Source organism: Eleginops maclovinus, chromosome 3 (genome assembly GCF_036324505.1).
Source record: "Eleginops maclovinus isolate JMC-PN-2008 ecotype Puerto Natales chromosome 3, JC_Emac_rtc_rv5, whole genome shotgun sequence".
In the NCBI taxonomy this organism is placed as follows: Eukaryota; Metazoa; Chordata; class Actinopteri; order Perciformes; family Eleginopidae; genus Eleginops; species Eleginops maclovinus.
Genome location: NC_086351.1, coordinates 16,635,729 through 16,656,742, shown reverse-complemented (window position 1 = coordinate 16,656,742; position 21,014 = coordinate 16,635,729). Strand labels below are relative to the sequence as shown.

General features: G+C 39.3%; 2 protein-coding genes across 2 annotated transcripts in view; one reads left to right on the top strand and one right to left on the bottom strand.

Moving 5' to 3' along the window:
• dnah5 (dynein, axonemal, heavy chain 5) overlaps window positions 1-7,437 on the top strand; it is a 96,169-nt gene extending 88,732 nt beyond the window's left edge. The window contains 5 exon segments of the mRNA XM_063879552.1: window positions 482-697; window positions 1,525-1,737; window positions 2,773-2,925; window positions 4,164-4,395; window positions 5,450-7,437. Of these exon segments, the coding sequence (XP_063735622.1) occupies window positions 482-697; window positions 1,525-1,737; window positions 2,773-2,925; window positions 4,164-4,395; window positions 5,450-5,601 (966 nt within the window). The 3' untranslated portion in view covers window positions 5,602-7,437.
• The window catches only part of adcy2a (adenylate cyclase 2a), a 56,076-nt gene continuing 41,298 nt past the window's right edge, over window positions 6,237-21,014 (bottom strand). The window contains exons 16-25 of the mRNA XM_063879553.1: window positions 18,636-18,773; window positions 17,410-17,529; window positions 17,123-17,307; window positions 14,381-14,465; window positions 12,139-12,297; window positions 11,052-11,198; window positions 10,648-10,758; window positions 10,424-10,538; window positions 8,934-9,058; window positions 6,237-7,712 (exon numbers count right to left, since the gene is read on the bottom strand). Coding sequence (XP_063735623.1) covers window positions 7,560-7,712; window positions 8,934-9,058; window positions 10,424-10,538; window positions 10,648-10,758; window positions 11,052-11,198; window positions 12,139-12,297; window positions 14,381-14,465; window positions 17,123-17,307; window positions 17,410-17,529; window positions 18,636-18,773 — 1,338 coding nt within the window. The 3' untranslated portion in view covers window positions 6,237-7,559. The remainder of the gene's footprint in view (window positions 7,713-8,933; window positions 9,059-10,423; window positions 10,539-10,647; window positions 10,759-11,051; window positions 11,199-12,138; window positions 12,298-14,380; window positions 14,466-17,122; window positions 17,308-17,409; window positions 17,530-18,635; window positions 18,774-21,014) is intronic.

Here is a 21,014-nt window from a genome sequence, read left to right as displayed (position 1 = left end):
AGGACCTTTTTCTTGGTGGTTCACCCACTGAGTACAATCGGCTGGAAAAGTGTTACGCACTCGCAATGAAGAGCTTCACTGAAGGATGAAAAGAAGCAGCTGGTGACACTTCGTGTATCAGAGGAGACAGTTGGCTGTCTACCCTTTACCTTGGCCACCAGTGGCTAAGCGGTGACCAAAACTGCAGTACAGTGTGAGGCAAGTAAAAGAAGAGTTAACCAACCCTAAAAAAAGACAGCTCAAATCTATTCCACATAATTAGAGACAGTTCACCCTATCAGCTCTGCCAGGCTGTTTCTGCCAGCTCAGTGTGAGGTGATATGCCATTCCAGGGGGCACTCAGGGAACTACTCCCAAAGCACTTTGTTGTGAGAGCAGAGAGAAAGCCTCTTGGCTATTTCTTCCTGACTATATTTTCATAAATGCTGTGAGAGAAGAAGTGACCTCTGGTTTAATAACAGTTGCTCTTTTTCTTTTACAGTCTCTGCCAGCCTATGACAGTCCAGAGGTGTTTGGTCTCCACCCCAACGCAGACATAACCTACCAGTGTAAGCTGGCTAAGGACGTACTGGACACCATTCTCAGTATTCAGCCCAAAGACAGCTCGTCAGGAGGAGGGGAAACCAGAGAGGCTGTGGTGTCAAGGCTGGCTGACGACATGCTCGAGAAACTGCCTCCTGACTACGTACCATTCGAAGTAAGCCCGCGTATATCTGCGTGTGTATACACATATCACGCAACATGTGCATGTGTTCACCTTGAACTGTGTGTTTGAGGTGAGTGAAGCATCATGCCATGTTCCCCAACTCACCATGTGCGCTCAGCAAAGTGGCTGGTGTGCTGCAGTCAGAGAGGTGGGATGTGTGTCGGTGAAGTGATGGAAGGGTGTGTGTGCTTAAGACAGTGATAGACGTGAGGGACTAGAAATAGAGGGGTTGTGAATATCGCTTTGTTTATTCTGGGTTTTCTCTCCTTTGTATGTCACTTATTAAGAAGTGAGGTGAAAATGTGACTGGTGCAAAGCACGTCATGGAAAACGTATGCACACCACACCCTGTCTCTACTTTCACTTCATTCTATCTGCTGGCCATCTGTCTGTTATACAGTATATGGAAGCAGTAAAAACTGTATTATCCCCATAAATACATTTTATAATGAGGTTTACAATGCAAAAAAGAATGGAGGTAAATACAATAATGTCAGCATAGAAATAAAAGGCACATCTATCATGGGCTGCATCGTTAAAGAAACTAAAGTTTCTGTCTCTGAACAGTTTGTAGGAATTATCTAGATAAAACCTTCATGCAAAACTTCCAAAGCTGCAAAAGCTTCAAGCAAATATTTTTTAAGAAGGTTGTTTGTTTGTGTTTTAATCATTCCCGGAAAATGTCCATCTCGTAAACATGTCTTTCTTTATCGGCATAGAGAGCCTGTGTGTGTTCATGCGTCTTCATTCCATGGATTATAAGTCCTTTAGGACATTCATTAAAGTTTTATACTCTTGTTTTATTTCAAAATTTCCAGGTGAGGGAGCGCCTCCTGAAGATGGGTCCTTTCCAGCCAATGAACATCTTCCTGCGTCAGGAAATCGATCGGATGCAGAGGGTCATAGTTCTGGTGCGCAACACCCTGACAGATCTCAAGTTGGCTATCGATGGTACCATCATCATGAGTGAGAATCTGCGAGACGCCCTGGATTGCATGTATGATGCACGCATTCCTGCCCGCTGGAAGAAGGTCGGTTGAAGAAATTGCGTTGAATTAAAAATGTGCAAACCCACTGTTCCCTTAACCTCGCAGCAGTTCTCTTTTTCTCACAGTGGATATTTTTGAAAGTGTTTTCTTTTACTTCAAATTCTTTCGATTTAAACACATCACAACGAAAGTAGATCCCACTGGTTATTTCTTGTGAAGGCTTCACTGACCTTTTGTTACCTTTTTAGTTGTCAGTAAAAAAATAAAAATCTTCTTCACAACTGGACTTAATTAACCAGCCTAATTGGAACTCGTATTATCCTACTTAAAGCTATTAACACCTTTTGCTTTCATTAAAGAGTGCTAACAAGCCACTTTATGGAGCTTTGAGGTAATTAAGGAAACCACAATTCATATGTCCAATGTATTTTTATCAAGTGCTGGTATATTTTCTCTAACGTTATTATTGTTCTCATGTAAATCAAGAGTTTGTTTGTTTTGTTACCGCAGTTATCTGCTGCTTGTTTAAAGGAACTCATCATCATCATCAGTCAACCTCTAATTTCTCTGTAGCCCACACAAATGGTCCTTACCTTTTTATTTCTGTACTCATGTATCCACAGAACACAAATCCATTTAAGTGATAATTGAAAGTGACTCTTCTAGCATACTAAGTACATCCAATACCAGGAATATAAATAATGAGAGAGGGGGAGAAAGACAAGACAACAAAGAAATATGACTTTTCCCGTGTCTTTTATTGAAATCATAGTGTTGGCATTCAAGTCATGCTCTTGGAAACGTTACATCATTAGAATAATTTAGACTTTAATGGCTTCCAGACTGGGATTTAGAGTGTTTTTTCTACCTGCAGTGCAATCTGCTCTAACATTTGACTGCTTTGTTGCATTCTAATTTCTTGTATTGTATTGTGATGAATTCTTTCTTTCCTCCACCAGGCAGGTGATTTAGTCTTTTCTTGTCTCCCTGTTGTCTTCTCCTCTGATCCGTCTGGAAGAAAGTTGTCTGTGTTTCATTGTAATGTTTTGTTCATGTTGTTGTTTGTCTACTTTTCAGGCATCGTGGGCCTCCAGCACCCTGGGGTTCTGGTTCACGGAGCTGCTTGAACGGAACCGGCAGTTTCAGGCTTGGATCTTTGAAGGGCGCCCCAACTGCTTCTGGATGACAGGCTTCTTCAACCCACAGGGCTTCCTGACAGCCATGAGACAGGTACACATGGCATCAGGCTACCCGCCTACTTACCCAGCGCTGGGGAGAAGGCCAGATGGCATGCTGAGGGAAAACCAGGCACACTGCCATATTCATACACACAAGCATGAAGATACACACACAAGTACAAACACATTTATCTTTTCTATAGTGAATCCCACTTTTCATTAATGCGGGGGGCGAAGACTACAGAAGGATGTAAATCTGAATGTTCACCCCTATTTAAGATCTTAAGTCACACCCCTGTTGTTCATGCATTTTTATTATTATTATATATTTTGTTAAATAATCCAACATGTATCTAGATTTGTTACATTGTACTACATAAAAAAATGGACAGTGAGTTTTTAAGTATGAAATACAGCAGCTTTTACATTTAATAAGAGACCGATCTGCATCCATTTAACAAAAAGTTGTTTTATTTATTTTTTAACAAACGCAAAAAGAAAAGCTGGAGCAGTTTTAAATTAAACTTTTATTCTTGTATAATATCTAAAATACCAATAATTTCTTCTTTTTTTTACTTTCATGAAGCTGATTGTTACACCTCATACAAAAGGCATCTACGGGCAGCTAAGAAACGGGAAATGGGACTTAAATGCATTTATTTTCCAACTTTAAATAATCATATGAATAAGAAATACTTTTGTGTCAGCTTTTAACATCTGACTGCCTTCCAGTTTTTTTTCGTTTTCAAAGTCCCAGTTGCATACTCAGAGTAGGTCTGGTCGTTTCAGAAGTCATATTTTTACTGAGCAAGGTTTTGTTGGACTTTGTCAGTTCTAAAATATAGTTCTTCCCGAGCTTATTGCCTTCTCACGAAAACCTTGGCAGCGTTTGCTGGACTGGAGCAATCACAAACTGCCTGCTCTGATTCTGTGATCAATGTGACTCAAACTACTGGCTTGTTTTTTTAAAAAGGCATCTATCCTTCTTTTTTACAGGCCTAATACATTCTATTAATAATTAAATGGCTATTTATACATTGTGCCTTTGCTCTTTTTGAGGAGTTTGGTGTTTATTACCTTTCTTTTGGCATCTTTTACACAACACCATGGATGGGGTATACTTCTGTGCAATAAATTGCTTTTTTTACCTCTAGTACAGCCTTTATCGAAATGTATTTTACTTTGGGAGGGGAGCAGTTGCCAAATGTAAACTCTGTCACTTCCAGTATATGCTGTGTTATACTGCTCACATCACTGCCTTTACCTGGGGATTTGTACATGCACCCATAGGAGATCACCCGGGCCAATAAGGGCTGGGCTCTGGACCGCATGGTGCTGTGCAATGAGGTGACCCGATGGATGAAGGATGACATCACCCAGCCCCCCGCAGAGGGAGTGTATGTCTATGGCCTCTACCTGGAGGGAGCTGGCTGGGATCGCCGCAGCTGCAAACTCAGCGACTCCAAACCCAAAGTCCTCTTCGAGATGATGCCTGTGATCAGGATGTATGCTGAGAATAACGGTGAGATTGAATTTGTTTGCAAAGTTGATGATATATCTGAATTGAAACTTAATCTGACTATGCCAGAGCCTTAATCCTGTCTTTTTTTTTACAGGCTCAGTCGTTCTAGTCTTTGTCAGTCTGAGACTATCACTCTTCTCTTCTTCTCAACATTTACATCCCACGCAGTCATTGAATGGGTGGATGTAACATTTAAATGTCAAGCAGACTAAGTGCTATTTATTTTGTCTAGGAATAGATTAGCAGCAGTATTTTGCAGTGTTTGTTCTGGATAAAACCAGACTACATTCAGGCTGTTAGCGATGGATACAGCACCCAGTGGAAGCCTGCAGGCGAGGCTGCCTGGGAAATGAATTAATGATCCAATGATATGCTTAGTGTTGTTTGTTTACACCCTGTCCCCTCCCTGCTTTCCCCACAAGAAGGCTGCCTGTTGGGATGGATGGAGTGAGTGTGCGTGTGAGAGTGAGAGTGTATGTGTGCTAATGCAAAGGAACTGGAGAAGGGTATTTTCTGCAGTCAAGTGGTTGCTGGAGGATCTATGAGTATGTGTGACATGCATGTGTGAGTCTTGAAAACCCCTTTACTTGATTGTGACTCCCTCAAAAGAGATAAGATACAGTGTATCACCTCTGGAGAAGAGGCTGTTTGTGTGCTTGTGAAAAGGATTGTTGGGTGTAGGGACTGTCTGGGGTCTGAAGAACCATGAAGTAGCTCTCCACACTCGACACGTTTGCCTATAATCCCGAGAACAATGCAGTGGGGTTCTGGGAGTAGTGGAAAATAGCCACATGTTCACTTGAATAACTCTGAGTTATTCGCCTGATTTGTTCCTACTCTGTTTTGTTGAACACAGCTGTGTGTTCTCATGGTATCTCCTCACTGTCTCAAATATTTCATACCTCTAGGTATAAGAAGCTTAATGAGGACCTTAATTATGAGATGATTTTGCCTGCTGTTGCTCTGTTTTCAATTTTTATTCAAAAAGTGAGTTTGCTGTGTATTGCTAGGTATCAAGTGACACTTTTTTGTTTGTTGTTATTCTTTGTTGCAGGTGTGAAGGACCCCCGTCTCTATTCGTGTCCAATCTACAAGAAGCCAGTTAGGACTGACATGAATTACATCGCAGCTGTAGATCTGAAGACATTACTTCCTTCAGAATACTGGATCCTACGTGGTGTTGCACTCCTCTGTGATGTCAAATGATGGCTACATGTTGAAACACTAATCTTGTAGTAGGCTAGACATTAATAACTTCCTATCAGTCAAGTTCCCATTGTCCTATAGTCTACTGGACTTATTAAATGTAGTAATCGTCCTACTATTTCCACAAAATGGTAATTTTTGACAAAACATGTGCTTTCAGACAATGGAAACAAAGCTATTGAACCAACCATGTAGAAAGAGTCTTTTAAAACAACAGCAATCACTTACAATCCGTTTTAAGTAATCAAAGACAGCTATTGCATGATTACAAGTTATTTTCTTAAATTGTTTATGTTCCCATCACCAGACACCAAATCAAAGTCCTTGTATGTGTAAACATACCTGGCAATACGATTGATTCTGATTCTGATGACTGAAGGTCAGCTATAAATATCTGCATTACTCAGACTGTTGTGTAAATTCAGCATTTTTGGAGTTTGGTCTTTATGTAAACGTTGCACTAGTATACTACTAACAGAAATCCTCTAGCTCAGGTAAGATTACAGTTATGTTTTATTTGGTAATTTTGCAATTATGTCACACTGATAAACTCAATAATGCAAATAATGCATCATAGGATCTTTCTGTTTACATTAAGAATCTGGTCCTTATTCTACCACCTTTAGTGTGTCTCCTTGGTTTAATTCATTTCTACCAACATTTTTGTACTGAGATTCAATTGAAATCATGTCATGTGATATGCCTGAACCTGGCAGGCAAATAATAACACTCAATAGAAATGAAATACATAGAAATTTTAATTAAGTTTTTACAAAAAACAATGGCATCATCAAAACATCAAAAACACTTTTTTGGTTGTATTTTCTTTTGTAACAAAACCACCGTACCATATTCACTCTAAAGATATCCTGTACACTGCTCAGGCACAGGTTCCCTGGATGAAAATCCTTACACTAAAATCATCTTTTGTGACCAGTAGTTTTACTATAACCTGAATTGTAAACCTGTATGGCTCCGATCTGATCCCTGCAGCCTTTCTGGATGGAAACAAACAGTTCAATTTCCAGCAGCATCTGACCAAGGCCATAAAGAGTTAATATTTTTAGTGTTGTACACATTCAATGAATACAAGATGATTAAAGTGAAAAGACACTTCTAGGAAACGTGGCCATGCATGAATATCACAATATATTCATCTTTTTTTTATATGCTTTTACGTTCATAGACTGGCTGTGAAATACATCCAAGACTTCTTGCTTGTAACAAATTTGATGGAGTTATGTACACACGGGTGTGTCTCCTTGTTGGCTGGATGTGTTGTTTTTAAACAGAGCCAGAATCACCTTTTCATAAGAGGTCATGCACTTTTCCCTTGTAACAGTGGTCCTTAGCTTTTCTCTTGACATCAGATCTTCTATCCGTCTCTTTTTGTATCCCTTTGTGAAAAGTGTGGTTAAGCTGGGAGCACACAAACTGCGTTATATCAATACACTCTTCTTGGACTGTTCACACTGAAATTATTCTCTTTTAAATGCTCTTCAAGACGTCTTACTGTACATTGTTTGACATTCAAATGTACTGTGTCCTGTAAAGTAAATACATGAATAAGGTTTTTGATCTGTCAGGCTGAAAAAGAGGCTTTTATGGCAAAGTGACTAGCGCAAGCCTCCCACAACTGATTCAGAATATGATACCATTTTAAGATCATTCTCAGGATTACTTTGGCTTGTCTGGATCCAACCTTCAAATTCCAAATTATTTCATGGGTTGTTGCCTTCTTGCTGTAAATGCTACACTTAGTTACATACAGTTAGTGACTAAATGTATACTACAGCTGTGGCAAACTTAACTTGGAATGCAACATTAAAATCTGATTCCTTTCCTCCTCACAGCGCAGATCTGAATCCCTTGTGTTTCCCACTGAGCAACAGCATTGAGAAGATCAAATCTCCTCTATTTGTTCATTTAGTGTCAAATCAGCATATTCCAAGCAAGTGTTAGGGCATTACATTCCCTTGGGACAGTGAGCGGGTCATCTCTGTGTGCACAAAGTAGGTCTTGAGCTCTCCCTTTCCCTTGACGTTGATGATTCCTCTACAAGAGCACATGTAACCCAGGGTCAGAAGGATGCGACTCGTCTCCTCCGTCACCTGCAGGGAGAACCACATTGGTAAGTCTATTTTCCTTATCTTACACAACTGCATTTATTCCTGCAGGCAGAGGCACTCCAATGAATACATGTACAGATACTGAGGAAGCTAGGAAACTTTTTCAGAGTATGTGCCAGACAAACATTTCTCAACAATTCGGAATAGATGCTATCTGTGGGTCAGTATCCGCTTTTAATAATGAATTCATGACTGATATATTCCCATCATAAAAGAAACATCACTGCTAGTGCTAATGCTTTAAATTCAATTTGTAAATGTAGCAACATTAAATAACTGAGCAAAGCAGTTTCCAGAGAACTCAGTGGGTCTAAAACTATGAGAAGTGATGTGCTCCCTTGGAATAAATCACCATTTCTTATTATTGCCAATGCATGTAATATAATATCAAGAGCCATTCCTGGTATTCAGTTGAAATCCCTGCAGATAAGCTGCACTGCACAGCAGATGACTCCATTAAAGGTATACATGCTGAAGTGTAATGCAGGTGAAAAACCATTATATGTTATCAGTTGCCAGGAGGGGGGGAAATGTACGATTTTAAGACGATGTGATGTCTTTCCTGTCATAAATAGTATGAGCAGAGGGGAGAAGAGTTTTATCATTAAAAAATCTGTACTGACATTTAAAATGTCTTAGTATGAAAATGGAGCAGAGCTGCTGCCTTGAAATAAACTGTCAACTTCTAACACAATGTGACGTTTGACAGATACAGAGACTTCTCAAACTGCTTTGTTCTCGAATACATCACAGGACACTGTCAGGGCTGGACTTATTCTTTATTAATGTTATTTTTAGTATCTAGTCCATCTTGATACCACCAAATTCCCTGTACTGTCGCTGACTTGAGTTACAAATACATAGTTGTAGTTTCATACGTGTGATTATTGCCTGATATTTAGCAAATGTAATACATGAGTATACTGAGAGTATAGTAAAAGTTACTTGTGAGCATATACAACAGCTACATGGTGTATGTGAGATTGAATTAAAAAAAGGTCCAATGGTAATTAACATCTCACGCAGTCCAATAGTGTTTGCTTATTGATGTTTGCATTATGCAGTGGTCTCTTGGTTAAAGAGCAAAGACTTTATCAACCCCTTTTTAAATAGATAATGTTAGTCTCAATTAACTTTGGGCTTTTCATTGGATGTGATGAAAAATAAAGGTTATCAGAGAAAAAAATGTCATAATATATTCACCTGTATTTTCCCTAGGACTCCAGTGCTGTCCATCCTGCTGGCTACATTCACTGTGTTCCCCCAGATATCATACTGCGGTTTTTGGGCTCCAATGACTCCAGCTATCACTGGCCCATGGTTTATACCTGACAAAGGACAACAAGCAATCAGAATGCTTCCCACATTGATCACCGTTACATTGCCAGCTCCTTATTTCTGATCAAAATGGTTAATGACTACACAGGGCATAGCAGGATATGGTGCGCATATAACATTGCTAACGTAATGAATACATTTTGTGTAACTGAATCAGGAAACGGCAAACATTTGCTTCATTTTGTTTCTATTTCTGATTTCATACAAATATGAATCAGATTGATATGACTGATTTAGTATTGAGTGCTGCTCCAAAAAGCCTTTAGCAAGAATCAGAAAACACCAAGCTTTTCACAAGATTTCATCAGAACATGAGATGAAGTGTAAACTAAATGCGGCTGAACTCTTAATCCCAGACACTCCCAGCCACTCTGTTCAGTAGGCTCTGGAGCTTTTCACAGTACCTAGCTGACACAGGCCTCTCTTCACTCTGAGTCCCAGTTTGCTGGAAAAAGCAATCTGCACAAGTGCACAGGCCGCACACAAAACCACAATTCCTGTGGGTTTGTCTAGTCCCAGTGGGTGAGGACTTGTATTTCTTTCTGATGGAGCAGCGGGATGTACAGTCACACACAGGCACGCTGCTGAGTTAATGGAGCATCCCATGCTGCGACCTTTGCAGTCAGGTTGTGGTATTAAATTCTGACCCCCTGCAGTGAGCTGGGACCTGCCTGCAATGCTTAGCTCTTCAATTGTCCCTTTACGCTTGAGTCAGCCTCTCCCTCTTATTCAGTTGCCATGACTATACTCAAGTCTTGCAGCAGACATCAGTTGTATTTTCTTTGTTATTTAGACATGTATGCATCTCTCTTTGTTTCTATCTTGATAATGAAATTACCTTCAGAGCACCAGCAGTACAGGTGCTCTAAAAATAGAAAGAAATGGATGCATACAAGCTACATGTCCATGACCACTCTCACTCAACAGCAGAGATAGTGTATTTAATGTATGCATGTTGGCCTCTAAAAGCCAAAAATCACAACTAGGGCAATAAGGATTTTTTTTTGCATTTTTACCATGTGGGCAGTAATATCATAATGAATTCAGGGTTATGCAGAAAGCCACCGACACCGACACACACACACACACACACACACACACACACACACACACACACACACACACACACACACACACACACACACACACACACACACACACAATTTCTTTGTTTCCATTGTATGGCAGGAAAAATACATGTCCCTAAATATCTTATTTTAAAACACTTATCATTCAAGTGGTTGCAGTTATTTGAAAAATGGGAGGTTTCAGCAGGCCTAATGCAGTCTAACTGTGAATAGAAAGGTTTTAGTAGCTGAAAAATTCATTTCATTTAACTTCAGTATGTAACTCACCAACTCTGAGTTTGAAGTCATTGAAGGAATGTTTGTTTATGACATCCAGCTTCCCCACCAAGGCAAATGCAAACTCCAGCATGGTCCCTATGTGCATGTACTGCCTGTCGTGCTCCTAAGTAACAGGGAGGAAACAAAACCAGTAACAGAAATTGTAAGGCGATGTCAAAGACTTTAAGGAATTACATCTGATTGAGCGTGACTTTTGTGTGTGATGAGCCTACCTGTAATGTGTACTCAGGCCCAGGTGATGCGTTGAGCCCAGTAGCAGCCATGTAAGTACTGCCAATAGTCTTGATCTTTTCAACGCCACTGAATTTGGGTTTGGACAGCAGCTACACACACAAATACAAACACAACAGCTAAGACAAATGAGACATACTTTAAGGCAGAAGTGATAGTTGATGCTGTCATTTGTTTAGAGGATTCATGTACATCCATATAGACAATAGCCATCCAGTTGGAAGACATCTTTTAAAACTTGTGAGAACTACAACTTCCTGTTGTAGTTTGCACATGAAACACATAGTTCATAGTTTTCAATCACCGAAGCCTTCAAATATCTCCTGTTTTATTTCTGCCTTTCGTAATCCACGTGTAGAATGTTAAAAGATGAAGGGTTATTTACCTCATCAAAATCAGCAATGATTTCGTTGAGGAGCCTGAGGCACTCTAATCCCTCTTTGTTGACGTCAGACTCGGTGTAGAACTCTTTAAAGTCTGGGATGGAGGCGAACATGACACACACCAGGTCATAGGACTGGTGGTACAGATCCTGTTCGACAGAATACAGACGTTAGCAAGGACAGCTGCAAGATAATGTTATAAAACTGACAAGCCACAGACTTGGATGAAAAGCAGATGAGAACATTTTGATATTAAAAAAATGTCACATTGGATGGATTATGTGGTAGGAAAGTTTTGTGTATATTTAAGGTTGAAGATACTTAAATAAAAATCTTTGCATCAAGTAATAAATCTGAGACACAAAAGCAGGCCAATCACACAAATAACTCTAAAAGCCATTAGAGTAGCAACTTGCTCCTGGATCCTGTTCAAGTTCAGCAAAAGAGTCATTTGCTGACTATTCATTCAGAATTTCTGCTGCAGAAGCATTATTCCTCTTTGAACTTGTCCTCTAAACTTCCTAAGAGGTACAACTTTACTTTTCACAGCTAACACTGTGAGGAGCACTCAAGGGATACAACAGGAGTCAGAGTGATGAATGACAAAGAATCACAGGCGTGTCAGCAAATTCACCCAGACTGTCTCCCAATGTTGTGTTACTGTCACTCATAATAAATCACTCCAATACTACATTATGAGTGCTGGTTTCATTTGAAAAGTCTTATGAGTCCTTAATAACTTATTTTAAAACTGAATATCTGGAAAACAGATGATTACTAAACTTGCAGTCTTTCCATTCATTACAAAACACTGTTCTTTCTGCAAGTTAATCCTCTATTGCACATTCTGGTTTTACATGCTTTCCGTTTTTACTGCATTAACTCTTGAATTATACATCATGTAAATACTCAAGCCATAGATTATGTTTAAGGTAAACTGCTTTCGCTATGCCTCATCAGAGCAAATGAATGAATGTACTGGATCTTGGCACTAAGCCATTGATACTGCAAGACCTTTATGAAACCACAATACATCTGTCAAGCAGAAGTTTGTCAAATTACAATCTTTACTGGAAAAAAACTGCTTACTTCATTCTTCCAGTTGCGTGCCAGGAAATGTTCTGCAACGTGAGCAGGCAGAACGTTCTCCAGCAAAACCCGATTGAGGTTCTCCATCGTCTCAATCTCCTCGCACTCCTTCTTGAACTTGTTCTTCCACAGAAAGTCTAACCTACAGTAATATTCATTCTGTTACAAGAGGACACAGAGGTGAAGAGACTGAAGGTACAGCTGTACAGCTTGCTTCCATCAAGTCACAGAGAAAAACAAAAACAGCTCAACATTTATTCCAGGAAAGAAAATGTAACATTTACAAGAACTCTCTACAGATTTGCAAAAAAATGAAAACAAATGAATGGGTATTAAAAAATATATGATTACCGCACATCAATAAGACTTTTTGATGAACACAGTGAAAGGCAGGACAGGGTGAAGTTTTTCAATACAGAAGACAAATTGCTTTGCCTGGTGAGAATATTGTGGGTACAATTTGTAACATGAGACTTTATCTTCTTTCATACTGTGCGAAGAGCTCACAGCTCAGGTACTCTATGGCTCTATTTGAGCCTGTGCCTTAGATGGCCAGATATCACAATGAGGATGCATCAACCAAGGAGAAACATAATTGGAAAAGGATCTGATGGAACAATGATCATGCGTGGAGAGTGATATGATCCGATATTAGAAATATAATTACTTGATACAGATAAATAAAAAAAGAAGGGGTTGGTACAAAGACAATGCATGTACTCTTTAAACATGCACAGTTCAATATACACGAGACTTAGCAGATATTAATAACTGCCATCTGTTATTTTGGCTGCACAGACGGATACTTGGGTGCATTTCATTGAGCTGGGGATATCAGTACTTTGTCTTCAGCAAATATATGAATAATTCACTCAAAGTCAATCTGCCTGATTTTCATGTTGTGATATGTTCCTTCATGTGCAGCGGCTCTTATTAAGGAAGCGTCGCAGCTCATTTTGATAGACAGAAGCTTTGAGCATTGACAAAAACAGTCAGTCCCCAAAGAGAATTCAAAATGTGTGTCAACAGTTGTGGAACGTAACCAATTTAAATCCCACTCAATAATGCATGTAGCAAATACATTCAGTATACTAGGATGCCAAACAACTGTTCCTGTGATGTTGACACACTTGGAATGTTCTATTAATGTATTTCTGGGTGTAGTATTAGTTTAGCAAAGACATCATGTAGCAAAAATAAATGCGCACATCCATGTGTCTTGGTGAAACAACCACAATCTATTGTGATACAGGTTATTTATCTTAGATGGTATATCGCTGTGAATTGGGCCATAATGGAAAATATAACGAAAAGACAATATATTATCAATCATCCAGCCCTGCATACACCTGCATATGCTTTCATTCAATCAGTATTCTCTCGTGGACAAATTTAAATCCCCAATGGGTAAGAAAACGTGTAGCAGACACAGTAAAGCCCAGCAGACACATTCCATTTATTGATAAGCTCCAATAGAAGTATTGTTCTGTCCGCTGCCTCAGTTAATTTAAAAACCTTGTAGCAGCAGAGGATATACTGTAGCTCCAGAGGACAATAGTGCCCAAGTTCTACAGTAAGTGCTGTGTAGCGTAACAAGACGTAAGAAGCCCACAGCTCTCCAGAATGACCATTCTTTGGCCCCTGCATCTCTTGGCTAGTATATCTCAAATTCTCCCTGTGCAGCTTCAGAATAGCTGAGGTGAATCATTGGTCCATAGGAACAACTGGTCTCATGATGCCTGTCTTGTGCAGCACAGCAGCCGAAAAACTTCATTTAGTTTATTCGTTTATTTAGTTTATCAGCTGGGAACAGAAGCTATTCTTGCCCCTTAGCTATGGGGTGATAAAATATATATAATATTTAAGGTATGATACAAATGGTAGTGTCTGGAATCCAATTCAGTTTGCATTGAAATATAACATCTAGAGTTATAGTGTGAGAGACCATGAATGGTTAAAAAGATTAGAGGATCATGGAATCCCAGCAGCAATATGACAGGCATGTAAGATATACACCAAGGGCGTCTCACAGTGGGAAACCTACATGGGGTAAAAGGTCATTCCAAATTGTGAAAATAAAATAATCCAGTCGGAAGCAACAGCAAATACACAGAGAACAAAGTAAACAGTGCAACGGTGATGCAAGAGCAGAGCTGAAAACTAAATGACTTTTGAGCTGTGAAAATGTGTAGACAGAAAGACAGCCAATGACATCATTCAGGCTATTATAGTGTGAACTTACCTGTCTAGCAAGCACAAGCAGAGTGATGAAGAAGATAAAGAGGGAGATAGAGCCCATAGTCTTCAGGTCTTTGAGAACTCCTGGTCTTGAAGGGCAGAGGAAAAAGGAAGAATGTGTTTGTGCATGGAGAAAAAGAGAAGGCAAAAAGAAAAACATCAACACAGAAAAAAAGAGAACGTATAGTAAAAGTTTGGGTGAAGAAGATATGTGAGAACATTTAATTTTAATTTCAGCTTATGAAGCTGTCACTTGGTAAAGACTGTCACTTCTGCTTTACTGCGACAAGAACTGGTTTACTTTCTGCATTCAAGTGGCTGCGCGGCCGTGTGGGGTGCATTCACAAGGAACTCTTTGAAAAGGCAATAAACAACGAGACATTGTTAGCCATTTGCAAAGATTCAGCACTATGAATGCATGCCAAGCTCTCTCGTTTCCATCCTCATAACCCTGAAAGTAGGACACCTGTTCATGGCCGAATCAGGCAGCCAACCAAGCCACCTCTGATGTATGTCTATATAGTATCCTGTGCATTGAAACACTCAAAACACTAAACATACTATCAAAGAACCGAGGTGATGATAAAACACGCCTATTATATATTTGAAATCTACAATAACGCTTTCCTTAATAGCAGTAAAGTTTGAATTTAGGCTCTGTATGTGTGATAGGGCTCGACAGTGTTGCATCCTAATTTCTGCTAGCACATTTTGCATATTAATGGACTCTTACCCTTATCTAGGGCAGAGCTCGGCAGACAACTGAGGAAAAAATCAGCTTGCAGGTTTTGCAGTTGCCTGCTTTATTATCTAACCAATTCTTTACGTAAGGACAAACTGTTTTCCCATGAAGAAAGTATAAGGATGGAATCTTCATGAACAGGGTGCATTATTTTATGTTGCCTGGATAAACAGGAATCATAAAAGCTTTTAGATGTTTCAGTTCACACTATTTTCTATTAAAACTTTGGGAAAGGTTTTTTTTAGCAGGAGGGAGCACTCCTTAAAAATCCCATAATGCAAGTTCAATTACTTTGGACAGGAAAGTCAATAACTGGAAAGACAACTTCTTTCCTCTTTAGACAGAGAATTTAAACAAATGGAGGATGTCATGTGATGAGGAATCAATGAAGAATTTATCCTATAAGTTTTAAACAATTGAATACATATTCCACTATTTGCTGAATATGGAGCAGCTGCAGGTCTATAGGTGAAGTGTTCATGTTCACATTTTAGGAATGTATCACAAATATCACGAGCACAGTACAACTTCCTTTAGTACGTTATACATTTAAGTACCCAACCAATATTTTGGGACAATTCAATTCTGTTCGATCTGACATAGATTGGTTACTGCTTACTTTTACTCATTATTATGTAATGAGAGCAGACTCATACATATACAATATACACATTTTAACATCTACAAAGCAGTCACATGCAAATGCTAGGTAGGACTGCAACACTACATATTGCAAGAGCATTTAGGATTGAGTCGTTTATTGAACTCAGTAACAACATGCAGCATCTTATTAAGTCTCATCCTGACAACAAGGTTGCCAGTTCACACACTGATGATGTGACTGTCAAGAATCCCTGGTGATAATGGATGTACTGGTTCATTTACGGAATACAAAAGGTCAATTTTCTTTCCACAAAATGCCATGGCTTCATGTAGAGTGCATGTGTGAATAAATCCGGCACATGATTGGAAACTAACAACAAGTAAACAGCTTTTTTTCAAACCACTGTTATCTGGGTTCAGCTACAAACTGATACAGCTCAGGACATCTTATAATGATGTGTTGGGTTAATGAGTGTTTGTTACGATAGGATAATGAGTACCCTATGGGCTTACAGTAACGTTGGCTAGTTCCTGCATTACATCGACATCTTGTTTCACCCACAGTCCTCATCTCCATGGCATGTTGTTGTCTAATCAACTACCAAATATATATATATATATGTATATATATATATGTCCTATAAAAGAAAAGAAAAAACAGCCAAAGGGGCGTGTCACTATGCAATTGATTGATAGCATCTGGCAGACTGTCACTGCCACTGCACTCTACTTGGACTTTTGATATAATCGAAACATCATTACAAACTGTTCCCTGTTTCCTGTGTGCTACATTTGGGTTGAAACATTCTCTGTGAACTTGGATTTTTTAAGTCAATTAATTCAGCTCGTCAAACATTACAATTATCCAGTGCACACTAACACATTTCTGACATTTCTATGACCTGACATAACATAAATTCACCCCCTTCAACCGAAGCTGTGGTGAAAATGCAGATGACCTCACTGGAGGGTGAGTTCAGACAAGTGGCATTTTTGTAATATTTCATGGTTTGCTTATTGGTTGAATCCATGGGCTAAAATCCAGAGCCTTGTTGTAGTATAACACCTACAATACACTGAGCAGTGTATTTCAACCGTGCATGAAAAGCTTCAATACAGAATGTAAAAGCACCCGAAGGGACCAAGCAGTAACATGCCACTAGCCATCATTGATATGCTGATGTACAGTACACTTCATGTTCCAAGCACCATCTAAAGGGCCTTGGAGTAGAAATATAAGAGAAAATGTTGGCATTGAGAAATCTATCAGGATAGTTCCAACTCTACCAGCCATCTAACTGAAAGAAGACCTTGAGGTAGACTCTATCTTCAACTTCCCTTTGTCTTCTCAGGCTTGATACTCTTTGAGGCAATCTCGAACACTATCAGTTTGTCACCTACCTGTCCAGGCTTTCCGTCTTGTACAGAAATCTGCTATATTCATCCAGCAGGGAGGCATGTGTTTGTAGAATAATGACGTTGTAAACCACCACAGCTGTCAGCATGATAATCATCTTCAGCTCATAGTTTATCCTCAGGAATACAGAGCAAGAGATGAGGCCCAGAATGCAACTGTAAATTAAATACTAGACAAACAGAAAAAAAAAAGCAAGATTTATTGTTTTATTTAATCAATTTATCCAAGATAATACTGAATAATTTATAGAGAAATTATAACTTTTACTTACAGGAAGGTAGAAGTTGTTTTTGTCTGTGTTGCCCATGAGTTGTCCATTAGGGTACAACTGTGTTTCATTGGATGAATTGTTTACAGGAACACGGGGCAACAAATTGTCCTCCAAAAAGAACTACAAAAGGAAATCAAGCATTTGTTAGATCTTTGTTCAGGACTCCAAAAAAAAAATGTTTCCATGTTCCATGAACAAATGGAAGAAAACCCAAAACAATCGACATACAAATGACAAAAACACTGTCCCTGTCTGCCTGCCTTGCACGTCAGCATGAGAAAAGACAGACTAGTGTACATTGTACTGCAGGAGGAAAATAGAGTGTTATTAGATAAGAGGTCAATAGTGACAACCATTCAATAATGTCCTTTAAAGTGAACCTGCAGGATAAGATGAGGATTGGCTGCCCCACTGAGCAAAGCCAAGTTAATTTGGCTCATCCGCCCGGAGCAACTGACCCACGTCAGGCGCAAAACAAGATTATAATCTCTGGAATCGATTTGTGTGAAGGTCTAAATCGGCTCCTCACACCATGCTTAATCACGCAACTTCCCAACAAGCCTCAGGCTACTGTTTCACCTTTACCCGAGCCTTTTTTTTATGACTTCACACAATAAACAACATTTAGATACATCCTTAAAATTGGTGCAGAAGGGTAAAGTAATACAATATTCTCTTAACACTACATCCAAATTGGATAGCCTCTATTATGCAAAAAAAGCCATATTGTTAAAGTTTTAAAAAAGGCATTTGATAACCTTCTTGGCAAAACAGAACAATACAAAGAAGAACTTTTCCTGTAGTTGATTATGGAGAAATATCCAGCTTCTTTGAGGCATAATAAACAAAACAAATGGAAAGCAAAAAGATAAATTCTACATTAAAATGCTAGTGCATCCACAGCCTCAAACCACAATATAAGACCTATTTACGGCTGTGGCGCCACATTATGTTTTATTGTTGCCAGAAATAAAGATTGCTTCAGTATTCATTTAAGTTTGTGATGAATATAAAACACATTTAGACATTCCTGGTTTCTAAACATCATTTAAGGCCGATTTATTTCAATTATTTGAGGGACAATACGTTGCATTCCTTTGGCTTCTAATTACTCTGCAGTTACTAATAAGGAGGCTGTCATCTGACGCATTGTGATACTTTGTTCTTCATAAAGCCTAATTAGTGTTCGTTCTGCATTACTGGAGTACCTGCATACAAAAGCTTACCATGTTGAAGACTGCCATTATGAGTATCAGAGCTGTGGTCGTCATGGTGAGAGTGATACGAGGCCATGGCTTGTTAGCAATAATGACTGATGACCTCAGCAGCCACATCCAAGAAGTGGAGGAGCTTTTACTGCAGTGCTGCAGGGGCACACACACACAGACACAGACACACACACACACACACACACACACACACACACACACACACACACACACACACACACACACACACACACATACACACACACACACACACACACACACACACACACACACACACACACACACACACACACACACACAAATACAAGAGTGCATGAGTCCAAGTAGAAGGGAGCCGGGATATTAAAGGTCACACACACAGGAGCATCTCCAAGGAACACAAGCCAATGTGAAGTAATTAAAATAAGTAAATAACACACATATCAGCAGACATGTGCAATAACAAATTAATTATTTCTGTTGAGTAAGGACAATTACTGTGCAATAAATTAAACAATACATAACAAGCTCAAAGTGGGAAGCTTTTGCTGCTGATTAACTCCTAATTGCTTGAGCGGTCCAAATGGAAAACTCAGGAGGCAGACATTCATGAAAAGCGGGGGGCCTATCAACTTAATGGTGCATGCTGCAATCTAATTAAGAATACAGTACATGCAATAACACTGCTTCAAAATGATCAGTTCAAGTGATTCTATTATATATAAAATCATGTTAGAACGCCATATGTTCAGTCTTCTTCAAACCACTCACATTTTCTGCAACAACAATGTTTTGACTTCCATTTGAACCAAAGCATTGCTGAAGGAGTTTTAACAAGCTCCTGCTTCACTACTCAAATCATTAGCTTTGAGGGCAAAATTTCAACATTAAGAGCAGTACACACTGTGCAATCATGCTCTTCATTTTAACCAAGCCATATTACCTGACATTAGGATTTTATTATGTTTATATTTTGTGTATTACTGGGTTTAAATTGATGCAAGACTGCAATCTTCCCATGCTTCAGCAAATGCTGGCTGCGCCTGTTTTTTACCCGGCCTCTTTGCAGCACTGCCTTCAGCTGAATGTGTGTTTTGTTGTGAGACAATGACAGTGAGAGCCCAAATCATTTGCGTGGTCATCTCAAAGCAATATATGAGCATCGCTGGGGCTGAGTGGATGTGACATTTGAGTAGCTTGGGGATGTAAATTACAATACAATAAAGTATGGATGGAAGAATGTGTTATGCCCCAGCAGGATTACAGGAAATGTAGACCTAGTGGGGCAAGTTTTGTTATGAAAACAAGGCACATTTTCAAACATGTGAATGAGAATTAAAGGCTAATCAAGATAATATGCTAGGGTCGATTTAGGTAGAATATTCTACCATATCATAATGACCTGTCCTCATTCCTTCCTGATTCCTTGAAATGGAACCAAAGATATTTTTTGTAGGAATATGTGTATAAAAGGATTATTGGGATTTTAAATCTTGTTGCTTAGGTCTATAGCTATCAAGACTACAGGACTTGGTAAAAAACAGTCCTCAGTTAGGATTTTTTCCAACGTTAGCTGGAATATTAGGCATATTACATTGATAGCAAGCTTGTAGTAGTATGCTATTTCGAAGATTCAGAAATCTTATTGTAAATGATCTGCTTTTGGGACATCAGGCTGGAGCGAAAACTATAAGGCCACTTTGTGTCAAGGAAGATGCATGCATATTGATTTTGCCGTCTAATGTTCCTATTCAAAAAGGATCCACTGCCTACAGGCTGATTGTGGTTAATTACACAGGAGCCCTAGAATAAGACAGCAAAGGTGTCTGCAAATTCCACAGTAGTAAGCAATAACACAACATGAACAAAAGTGAAGACTCAGCCAAGGCAAATGAAGTTGACAAAAGACAGCATGAGTTGTTTCAACATAAGCTATCAAGTGTTGCGTTTTGTTTCTGAGCTTTGGGCAACATCCGCAGGGAGCACAGTTCAGAAGCAACCAGCAGATTCACACTCCCACAGCACTGAAGATCAGAGAGTGGGTGCCGTGGGGTGTATAGGCCTGCGGCTTGTAGAGTGTTATAGCTCCTTTAATGTTTTAAAAGTCACGTCTTCTTTTTTTTTCCCTCATTCTGTTTTCTTTTTCTGGCCTTTACTTCAATGTTACTAGTCTATGATGACTACAGAAGATAGCTGAAGGAGTGTTTGATACAACTGCAGCGGCAATATCTACAGACATGACTGCCTTCTCTTTGAAAAGCTGCAGGGGCACACACTGTAAACCCCAGAATCAAAAGATTCAGTTTTGTCTGGTGTGCTTGCTTTGTGTGGAAAAAACGACTCCAGTAGAGACATGAAATACTGCAGAGTGACATTTCTGTGGTGGATTTATGCAGG